The sequence below is a fragment of the Gymnoscopelus microlampas genome (assembly GCF_963454915.1).
Source record: "Gymnoscopelus microlampas genome assembly, chromosome: 12".
Lineage (NCBI taxonomy): Eukaryota > Metazoa > Chordata > Actinopteri > Myctophiformes > Myctophidae > Gymnoscopelus > Gymnoscopelus microlampas.
Window position 1 is genome coordinate 51,724,853 of NC_139949.1, and position 12,019 is coordinate 51,736,871.

Here is a 12,019-nt window from a genome sequence, read left to right on the forward strand (position 1 = left end):
CTTTATGTAGAAAAGCCTTTCACGACATGAAATGCAGCTCAAAGTGCTTTACACAGCAATTCCGAAAGAGAGCAAGAATAAAAAAAACGAGTGCTTTGCTTTACAGAAAAAGCAAAAATAATTTAACAACAAAGCATAAAACAACATTCAAATAATAGCAATGATTGAATTAGGCAAAAACAGGGAAGACATATGAATAACGACACAGAGATTTAAAAAATCAACTGAAAGCCAGAGTGAAAAAATAGTTATAGAGCTGTGTTTTAAAGCTATCTACAGAGGCTGCCTGTCGGTAGTCAGGATCAGGATGATAGTGACGTGTCGCTCGCCAAAAAGAACACATCTACAAGCCTACAACCCTTTGCATCGTCTTGGTCTTCCTAGACATGCACCGTCCACCTTTACAAACCACATTCAAACACTTACAAATGTTCTGGACAGCTATAGACGCCAATCTACCATCATCTACACACAATTCACAAACAGAAAGTCTGGGATGAAATAAAGAAAACTTTCACTCGAATATATATTAAACTGGTGCTCCCCAAGAGCACCTCAGTGCCCCCCCCCCCCTTTCAAAAATATTTCTTCCAGAGCAACCAAAGTTCTCTGAACTGTACCCCCCATGTTGAGAAATGCCAATCTAATCTATGTGATTGACAGGAGAGATGATCAGAGGAGCAGAGTTTTTACCACCATTATTAATACATGGACTGAAGAATGGAAAAAGTTTCTCAGTGAAGGTGCAGCCAGTGAAAGAGTAGAGATGAACTCTGGTCTCCACATCATAAAAGGAGACCAGACCCTCCTCATAATCCACAAACACTCCCACTCTCTGGACCTCCTCTCTTACAGGGAGGAGGACATGAGGGCCAGTTTTAGCCTGGTACTCATTTCCATTCACCAACCCTATAGCCCAGTAACCATTGTTGGGACTCAGTATGCTTTCACCTTTCCTGTTGATGGACTCTCTGGCCACTCCTAAACTCCAGTCAGTCTTCCCTTTAACCTGAACCTCATAATAAAACCTTCCTGAGGAGAAGCTTTGTTTTCCTAAGACATTGACATATTTAGAGAATCTCTCTGTGTTGTCTGGAAGATTCCTCTTTACGTTTCCACCATTCACTTGTTTTCCATCCTCAGACAGGATGAGGTGGGGATTTGCTGTATCGGGGTCCAGAGTTACATCCACCTCATATTGCTGGATCCTCCTCAGCTCAGCAACACACAGCGTGTTCTCCATCTCTTGACTGAGTGTCTTCTCCAGCTGAGCCACAGCTGTCCTCAAAGTTCCCACGAGTGGAGACTGATGGATATTGACATTTGTCCAGTCCTTGATGAGTGGAGGGGTGTGGATGGATGAGATGTTCTGGACGAGGTGGAGGTGGTCTTCAGTTTGTGAGAGCTGCTTCAGCTCTGAGCTTCTCTTCTTTAACTCTGTGATTTCCTGTTGCAGATCTTTAATGAAGCCTTCAGCCTGTTTCTCTGTTGTTTTCTGCTTCTCTTCAATCACATCAATGAGCTCAGCCTGGCTTCTCTCAATACAGCTGATCAGAGCAGTGAAGACCTGCACACTGTCCCCTATCTCTCTGTCCGCATCTTTCTTGCTGAGCTCTACTGAGTGTTTGATCTCCTGAATCTTCTCTTGTCTCCCCTGGATCATCTGCTGAACTTCAGCCTCTGTCTTTACCAGCTCAGCCTTCTTTCCTTCACATTCTTCTTCCAGAGATACAATGTGATGGGACTTGTGGTCTGACTCAGTGCAGGACTGACAAACACACATGTGGTCAGTCTTACAGAACAGCTCCAGAGGTCTGTCATGTTTCTTACAAATAAAGTCTTCCAGGTTCTTTACAGGGTCGATTAGTTTGTGTCGTTTTAACCCTGTGCGTCTCTGATGAGGCTCCAGGTGAGTCTCACAGTAGGAGGTCAGACACACCAGGCAGGACTTCAGGGCTTTGAGTTTGGTGTCAGTACAGACGTCACAGGAGACTTCATCTGGTTTAGCAGCCTCTCGGTTGGCATTGTGATTTATGTTCAGATGCAGTGACTTCCTAAACTGGTCAGTCATCTCAGAAATGAAAGTATTGACAAAGACCTCTGGTCTTCTATAGAATGATTTGTTACAGAGTGGACACTTACACACATCAGTGCTGTCCCAGTGTTGTGTGATACAGGTTTTGCAGTAGTTGTGTCCACATGGAGTGGTGACTGGATCAGTGAACACATCCAGACAGATAGAACACAGGAACTGCTCTTCAGACTGGACACTGCTGGCTGACGCCATTTTCTACACACGAAGAATAAAAGTGAAAGTATCAGTAGTAGTTCTTGAATTCTACATCTCATAGCTTGATAGTAATTAATAGGATTGTATTGGAATAGAGCACAATAATGTTGAACGATGTTCTATACTTGACATGGAAACATTACATTTCACTTTTTACCAATTGAAAGATTGGACTGAGGAATGTCAAAGAATATGAAAACATGAGAAAAGCACGTTGGATACAGTTTCATATACCTTATATTAGTGTATTTTCGTGAATAATAAATCCTTATCTGCTGTACTCACCTGTCTTTAAGTGGTCAGTATTGCTGTTAAAGTCCTGTAAAAGGTTTTGTAGAGAGCAGTGAGCGCACTCACCAAACTGTTGAAGGTTTTGTAGAGCGTGTGAGCGATGTCACCAAACTGCACCGTTTACTTTCAGTTTAGACTTGTTGAGAAACTCCTCCTTGCACAATAGCTGTTAACCCTTCACACCCTCCACTCTGCACTGCATGTTAGTTACTGCATGTCCTTTCATATAGACATTATTTACATTTCAAGATGACAATTTACATAAGAAAAGTCAACTATTGGCAACGTTTCAATGTTTTTCAAAGCCAAGCAAACAATGACTATAGCAACACTGAATGTAAGATGAAACCTTATTCAACAGAAACATTCAACATTGGTTACAGGTTTCCCTTACTCACTAGCTAAGTGTTTTACTTCACTGTTTTACTTTATCGTGACGTTAAAAATGAAGGTGCAAAAACACATCGGTAGGTCCACATATTAGCAGTTACTTGAGATTAGACATGAAAACACTATACGCTTCAGACCTCCCAGAACAAACTGATACGACTACTTCTCGGCCTTAAGCCCATGACCCACCTGATTCCAACACACTTTGCTAGATCAGGATGGCTCAGGTTAGAAGACAGGGTTAAGCAAATACAAATGTTTTTTTAAGATCGTCAAAGAGACATTGCTCTCAGAGCCCTCAATACCCTCATACATGTCAAACTACTTCAACACTAGAGGGAGCCACCATGATCTGGTACTCCCCAAATATAGAACACACATGGGAAAGTTCTGACAGGAAAAAAAAAAGGCTGACAGGATATGGGCAGAGAGATGGGGAGTGACACGCAGCAAAGGCCGTCAGGGTCGGGACTGGAACCCACGACATGCTGTCAGGCTACGCCAGCGGTCCAGCTGCTCTGCCACCAGAATCAGGGATTTACTGACACCATACATTAAAGCAGGGGTCTTCAACAGGGGGTCCGGGACCCCTAGGGGGTCCTCAGAGTTACTACAGGGGGGCCTCCAAATCTTAGTGTGATAGGATTTTTTTTTTTTTACATTAACCACTTGAACCCTAGCATCCCTTTTCTGGGAGAACTTTAGCCAAAAATAGCAGAAAACGTTGAAGACCCCTGCATTAAAGGATGTGAATCACTGGTTTCTTTCAAAATTGGCCTGAAAAAACATGTATTAGGGGCCAACTTTTCTAACTTTTGTACATAATAGTGTTTGTGTTTGTTGATGACATGTATTAATGTGCCAATTTTGTATGCTATGTTGATGAATTGAATACATAGGACCACAATGGAAACTTAGATCAGCTAGCACAGGAATATTGTCCGAGTCTTGTCTAAAAAACATCCTGGACAACGCTCCACACATCATAGACTCTTCTCTCTTCTCTAAAACACCCTGGACAACGCTCCACACGTCCTACACTCTTCTCTCTTCTCTAAAACACCCTGGACAACGCTCCACGCGTCCTAGACTCTTCTCCCTTTTTGAACTTTTATTTTTTACATGTGAGTGTAAGTGACTCTGGATAAGAGTGTTTGCTAAATATCAGACTCAACCTCATTCATTTCCTTCACAGAAAATGAATTTCATGTGAAATAATGACACCACTGCACAACAGCTGTGTGCGTCTACACATGAGCTGTTGTTTTAGAGTCTCTACAGTTATAAACTAGAACAACTTTAAATAGCAGAGAGAAAGCACTGCAAAGCAAATTTTAAAAACAACAAAACCTTGTAAAAAAACAAAAACATCTTTAATTCATACAGCATGCACAAATACATCCAGTGAAAGAAGGCAACTGTCACAAAGCATTCACACTAAACTAAAATTATAGTTTTATTTTTCTCACAGCTTTGAAGTTAACCACTAGAGGGCGACATGTTGATTTTATATCAGTCAGTGTACTTAGTTTTACCTTTAATACAATGTTGTTTTAGCTTCCAGGTTATTTTGTGATTAATCATGGATTCAAATAAATATTATAATAGGCTACATTTGATCTCCTTACCACTTAATTATGTCCTGACGTGTGAAAATATTCAAAATACAAGCTCACAACCCTGACAAATCATGAGGAGCAGTTAGGGCAGTGTTGAGCAGCATTTATTTCCAGAGGGCCATACTGACGTACATACTGAGTTAAAGTGAGTGAGGGGCCACACATTGTACAATTGAATTGAAACTTGACTCACATAGTGACCTGAATTATGTTAAAACTGCATGAATATGGTAAAATGCCAGACTATCTTTATAATAAGGTCCTTTCTTTCACAACAAGAATTTTCAGTTACAAAAATACACTGAATGTAAGATGAAACCTTATTCAACAGAAACATTCAACATTGGTTACACGTTTCCCTTACTCACTAGCTAAGTGTTTTACTTTACTGTTTTACTTTATCGTGACGTTAAAAATTAAGGCGCAAAAACACATCGGTAGGTCCACATATTAGCAGTTACTTGAGATTAGACATGAAAACACTATACTAAGCTTCAGACCTCCCAGAACAAACTGATACGACTACTTCTCGGCCTTAAGCCCATGACTCACCTGATTCCAACACACTTTGCTAGATCAGGATGGCTCAGGTTAGAAGACAGGGATAAGCAAATACAAATGTTTTTTTAAGATAGTCAAAGAGACATTGCTCTCAGAGCCCTCAATACCCTCATACATGTCAAACTACTTCAACACTAGAGGGAGCCACCATGATCTGGTACTCCCCAAATATAGAACACACATGGGAAACTTCTGACAGGGAAAAAAAAGGCTGACAGTAAATGGGCAGAGAGATAGGGAGTGACACGCAGCAAAGGCCGTCAGGGTCGGGACTCCAACCCACGACATGCTGTCAGGCTACTTTGGAGCCTAGGTGCCTGGAACGCTACGCCAGCGGTCCAGCTGCTCTGCCACCAGAATCAGGGATTTACTGACACCATACATTAAAGCAGGGGTCTTCAACAGGGGGTCCGGGACCCCTAGGGGGTCCTCAGAGTTACTACAGGGGGGCCTCCAAATCTTAGTGTGATAGGATTTTTTTTTTACATTAACCACTTGAACCCTAGCATCCCTTTTCTGGGAGAACTTTAGCCAAAAATAGCCGACCTACAAGCTCACAACGCCTCGCGCTGCGAGGCGTTGTGAGCTTGTAGATCTGCTATTTTTGGCAAAGAGGTATAGGTGTAGAGGGAAAAAAGTGCAGACCAAGTAAAAAAAAAACTGCATTAAAGGATGTGAATCACTGAAAAAACATGCATTAGGAGCCAACTTTACTAACTTGTGTACATAATTGTGTTTGTATTTGTTGATGACATGTATTATTGTGCCAATTTTGTATGCTATCTTGATGAATTGAATACATAGGACCACAATGGAAACTTAGATCAGCTAGCACGGGAATACTGCGTTAGCTAGCTCTTCTCTAAAACACCCTGGACAACGCTCCACACGTCCTACACTCGATCTTGTCTCTTCTCTAAAACACCCTGGACAACACTTCACGTGTCCTAGACTCTTCTCTCTTCTCTAAAACACCCTGGACAACGCTCCACACGTCCTAGACTCTTCTCTCTTCTCTCTTCTCTAAAACACCCTGGACAACGCTCCACACGTCCTACACTCTTCTCTCTTCTCTAAAACACCCTGGACAACGCTCCACACGTCCTACACTCTTCTCTCTTCTCTAAAACACCCTGGACAACGCTCCACACGTCCTATACTCTTCTCTCTTCTCTAAAACACCCTGGACAACGCTCCACACGTCCTACACTCTTCTCTCTTCTCTAAAACACTCTGGACAACGCTCCACACGTCCTACACTCTTCTCTCTTCTCTAAAACACCCTGGACAACGCTCCACACGTCCTACACTCTTCTCTCTTCTCTAAAACACCCTGGACAACGCTCCACACGTCCTACACTCTTCTCTCTTCTCTAAAACACCCTGGACAACGCACACATCCTAGACTCGTCTCCCCTTTTGACCTTTTATAATTATACTTTTTTTTTACCTTATAAGTCACTCTGGATAAGAGTGTGTGCTAAATGTCAGACTCAACCTCATTCATTTCCTTCACAGCAAACAAACCCCATGTGAAATAATTACACCCTTGCACAACTAGAAATGTAAGTCTACACATGGGCTGTTGTTAGAGCCACTACAGTTATAAACTAGATACAGAGAAAGCACAACAAAATCTTCCATTCATACTGCATGCACAAATCTACATTCAGTAAAAGAAGGCAACTTTCACACACACTAAACCACTAGTGGGCGACATGTTGATTGTATATCAGTGAGTGTCAGTCTATGATGCTGTGTCCTGTATACATGGGGTACTTGGTTTTACCTTTAATAAGATGTTATTTTACCTTCCAGGTTATTTTGTGATTAATCATGGATTCAAATAAATATTAACATAGGCTACATTTGATCTCCTTTACCACTTAATTCTGTCCTGACTGACGTGTGAAAATATCCAAAATACAAGCTCACAACGTTTTGAGCTTGTAGATCTGCTATTTCCAATTGGCCGAAATATATATAGGGGTTAAAGTGGTTAGTGTGTTTTGTAATAATAATCAAAATCTACAAACTAACTAGCAACTCAAGTTTTCATATAATTGTAGTGGAGTAAAAATACAATATTTGCCTCTGAGATGTAGTGGAGTAGAAGTAAAAGTATTGGACATTTTAAATACTGAAGGAAATAATGATGGCCAAAAATTGTACTTGAGTACATATAGGCCTACTTTACACCACTGCTTAACAGGTACAGACACATGCCACTAGGGGGCAGCACATCGCTGTGCTCACTCACTGCAGCTCTTCAAGTCAGTAAACTTGCACTGTGTCTGCTATGGATGCAGGTCAGAGGTCAGGATACATTACAGTGATGCTGTTGGCTTAGTTGCGGCCATTTTGTGGTGCCACAGATAGAAAACCCCTTTTTTTTCCCCCCACAGAGAATTCAGAAAATACTGAATGAATTATTTTAAGCCTGAATCCAAAGCCATCCAGGATCCTGGTGAATCATGACCATAAAACATTTGATTATGTGTCAAAACAAAATGATTATTTAATTATGTTTACATACTATATATAAGAGGCAGAAACCTCTTATCTCCATATTCTAACTTCTTCTGTTTTTTCACAAATCAACGCCTTACTTGATCATACTACAGCGTCACACAAAAGCATCAAAAGTAGCAGATCTACAAGCTCGAAACGTGGCGCGAAGCGACGCGTTTTGAGCTTGTAGATCTGCTACTTTTGATATTTTTTTATTTGAATCCTGAAAAGTAACAGCTTTGGACATTTTTCTACCCGTCAGACGATGTGTAGAATCAGCCTCAGGTCTAAATACGTTAAAAGGTTATGACATGAGACAAATATTAAATATTTGTATATCTTACATTAGCGTAAAAACTAAACAAAATTGACATTAACACTAATTCTTTCTTTTTGTCATTATTTATTCTTTATACATTTATTTATTTCAACCATTAAAACAATTACATCTAAATTTAAAAGCCAAACGTCCAAACAATAACCAATAATTGAACTGAAATGACATAATATACAAAACAAAAAAGAGTAGCACATAGGAAGAAGCAATGCTTATTTATTCCCAAATAAGTATTTACAGTAGTTCTAAATGTATGATGCGTTGAACTGACAATAACAGTAATATCAAAATCTCCTTTGTGTTGGTTTATGTTAAAGTTAAGGTTAAAACTAACACATCTGTCAATTGTTGCAGTTTATTTGAATATACATGAACACAGTGATATATTCACCTATTTGATTCATACATGGTTAAACATTTATAAACAATTGGCAGCAGATATATTATGATTTCCGTAAGATTTCAAATGTTCTTGTTCAGGATGTCATGACATGTAATTAAAGGCTGCATAACACTCAACTTGGACATGGATCAAACTCTTATACCTTTATGTAGAAAAGCCTTTCACGACATGAAATGCAGCTCAAAGTGCTTTACACAGCAATTCCGAAATAGAGCAAGAATAAAAAAAAAACCGAGTGCTTTGCTTTACAGAAAAAGCAAAAATAATTTAACAACAAAGCAAAAAAGAAAAGCAAAAGCATAAAACAACATTCAAATAATAGCAATGATTGAATTAGGCAAAAACAGTGAAGACATATGAATAACAACACAGAGATTTAAAAAATCAACTGAAAGCCAGAGTGAAAAAAATAGTTATAGAGCTGTGTTTTAAAGCTATATCTACAGAGGCTGCCTGTCGGTAGTCAGGATCAGGATGATAGTGACGTGTCGCTTGCCAAAAAGAACAAATCTACAAGCCTACAACCCTTTGCATCGTCTTGGTCTTCCCAGACATGCATCGTCCACCAAACCACATTCAAACACTTACAAATGTTCTGGACAGCAATAGATGCCAATCTACCATCATCTACACACAATTCACAAACAGAAAGTCTAGGATGAAATAAAGAAAACTTTCACTCAAATATATTAAACTGGTGCTCCCCAAGAGCACCTCAGTGCCCCCCCCCCCCCCCCCCTTTTACAAATATTGCTTCCAGAGCAACCAAAGTTCTCTGAACTGTGCCCCCCATGTTGAGAAATGCCAGTCTAATCTATGTGATTGACAGGAGAGATGATCAAAGGAGCAGAGTTTCTACCATTAATATTAAGACGTGGACTGAAGAATGGAATGAGTTTCTTAGTGAAGGTGGAGCTGGTGAATGAGTAGAGATGAGCTCTGGTCTCCACATCATAAAAGGAGACCAGACCCTCCTCATAATCCACAAACACTCCCACTTTCTGGACCTCCTCTCTTACAGGGAGGAGGACAGCTGGGTCAGCATTACCCCAGTACTTATTTCCATTCCACAACTCTATAGTCCACTTACCATTGTTGGGATTCAGTATGCTTTCACCTTTCCTTTTGATGGACTCTCTGGCCACTCCTAAACTCCAGTCAGTCTTCCCTTTAACCTGAACCTCATAGTAAAACCTTCCTGATGAGAAGCTTTGTTTTCCTAAGACATTGGCATATTTAGAGAATCTCTCTTTGTTGTCTGGAAAATTCGTCTTTACGTTTCCACCATTCACTTGTTTTCCATCCTCAGACAGGATGAGCCAGGGATGTGCTGTATCAGGGTCCAGAGTTACATCCACCTCATATTGCTGGATCCTCCTCAGCTCAGCATCACACAGCTTCTTCATCTCTGTACTGAGTGTCTTCTCCAGCTGAGCCACAGCTGTCCTCAAAGTTCCCACATGTAGAGACTGATGGATATTGACATTTGTCCAGTCCTTGGTGAGTGGAGGGGTGTTGATGGACGAGATGTTCTGGAGGAGGTGGAGGTGGTCTTCAGTGTGGGAGAGCTGCTTCAGCTCAGAGCTTCTCTTCTTTAATTGAGTGACTTCCTGTTGCAGCTCTTTAATGAAGCCTTCAGCCTGTTTCTCTGTTGTTTTCTGCTTCTCTTCAATCACATCAATGAGCTCAGCCTGGCTTCTCTCAATACAGCTGATCAGAGCATTGAAGACCTGCACACTGTCCCCTATCTCTCTGTCTGCCTCTTTCCTACTGAGATCTACTGAGTGTTTGATCTCCTGAATCTTCTCTTGTCTCCCCCAACTCAGCCTTCTTTCTTTTACATTCTACTTCCAGAGATACAATGTGATGGTACTTGTGGTCTGACTCAGTGCATGACTGACAAACACACATGTGGTCAGTCTTACAGAACAGCTCCAGAGGTCTGTCATGTTTCTTACAAATAAAGTCTTCCAGGTTCTTTACAGGGTCGATTAGTTTGTGTCGTTTTAACCCTGTGCGTCTCTGATGAGGCTCCAGGTGAGTCTCACAGTAGGAGGTCAGACACACCAGGCAGGACTTCAGGGCTTTGAGTTTGGTGTCGGTACAGACGTCACAGGAGACTTCATCTGGTTTAGCAGCCTCTCGGTTGGCAGTGTGATTTATTTTAAGCTGCAGTGACTTCCTAAACTGGTCAGTCATCTCAGAAATGAAAGTATTGACAAAGATTTCTGGTCTCTTATAGAAGGTTTTGTTACATAATGGACACTTACACACATTAGTGCTGTCCCAGTGTAGTGTGATACAGGCTTTGCAGTAGTTGTGTCCACATGGAGTGGTGACTGGATCAGTGAACACATCCAGACAGATAGAACACAGGAACTGCTCTTCAGACTGGACACTGCTGGCTGACGCCATTTTCTACACACTGAGAATAAAAGTAAAGAATCAGTTGTAGTTTTTTAGGAGATAAGTAACATCGTGTTCGAGTGAGTTTTGTGTTTTTTATGTGTTTTGTTTTTTTAAACATGATTTTGCAAATATGACATCATAGTACAGAATATCAGTTATTCCTGGACAACAATGGACCAGAATCGTGGGGTCACTTGGGCAACTCCGGCAATTGCCCAGGCAATAAAGCTCCTGCGCAGTCTAGCTGCTGAAACTCGTGGAGGTGCTCAAAGTCCACAAAAGGGCACATACAGTAGGTGTGCCGATTTTTGGGTTGCTCTTTTTGTGGGTGTCCCTCTTGCCATTTCACACCAGAAATGTAGTATGGTGGATGTCTCATGCTAATGGAGCAAGATGTTCAACAATAACTTGGCCCATGTCATTACTGCCACCCTCTCCTCTGCCTCCTGCATTGAATACAGGATAGGTGGCCGCTAGGGACATCTGGGCACCTCGATGTAAAATTGGCTATTTTGTCCAAAATGTAAAAAAATATATAATCATCTTACCAAAAACACAATGGCCCAGCCCTAAATGTATGCTAATGGGCTCCTAATGCGTCATGTGTCTATTCCAATATGCTGCACATTTTACACATCCTCATGTCAAGGATAAAATGCAATGGAACACTGTAACAAGGAAACTTGAGAGACACAAAAGATATATAGGCCTACATGATGAGTGATTCATGAAGGGCATGACAGGATTGAAAGGAATGCAGTCACAATAGTTTGATGCCGGTGCCTAACTTTGATCAGAGCTGAGGAGGAGGTCTGATGGTGAGGCTGTGGATCAAGGGTTTCCATGGATTATGATTATGGAATGTTTTTTATAGTTGTTGTTATTGTCATTATTGGACACTTTGAAACACTGTCTCTCAACTAACGACAACCAGCTTTACTTGTCCAGTTGTGCCCTCCGTTGCCTTGGTAGCAAATAGCTCCTTCTGAACCAGGGGTCAGCAACATGTCCGTACATGGACAAACATGTCCGTGGCAAGACTTGTCTATGTCCGTGACACTATTTATTTCCTTTAAAAACACACATATATATATATATATATATATATATATATATATATATATATATATATATATATATATATATATATTCATGGTGTAGAATCTTAAAAAAAATGTAATTTTGGTGACTCATACAGTGTCGGGATG

The 12,019-nt window shown here is 40.8% G+C and overlaps 2 protein-coding genes across 2 annotated transcripts; both read right to left on the reverse strand.

Annotated features, from left to right (window-relative positions):
• Nucleotides 1-643: 643 nt before the first annotated feature.
• On the reverse strand, nt 644-2,666 carry LOC311056908 (E3 ubiquitin-protein ligase TRIM39-like; the record flags this gene model as incomplete). The annotated part of the gene is made up of 2 exons (XM_084073757.1): nt 2,576-2,666; nt 644-2,290 (listed from the first exon to the last, which is right to left on the reverse strand). The coding sequence occupies exon 2, from the start codon at nt 2,285-2,287 to the stop codon at nt 644-646; it is 1,644 nt and encodes a 547-aa protein (XP_083929883.1). The 5' UTR covers nt 2,288-2,290; nt 2,576-2,666.
• Nucleotides 2,667-9,211: 6,545 nt separating this feature from the next.
• LOC311057431 (zinc finger protein RFP-like) lies at nt 9,212-10,601 on the reverse strand (the record flags this gene model as incomplete). The annotated part of the gene is made up of 2 exons (XM_084074390.1): nt 9,212-10,246; nt 10,386-10,601. The coding sequence occupies 2 exons, from the start codon at nt 10,599-10,601 to the stop codon at nt 9,212-9,214; spliced, it is 1,251 nt and encodes a 416-aa protein (XP_083930516.1).
• Nucleotides 10,602-12,019: the final 1,418 nt, after the last annotated feature.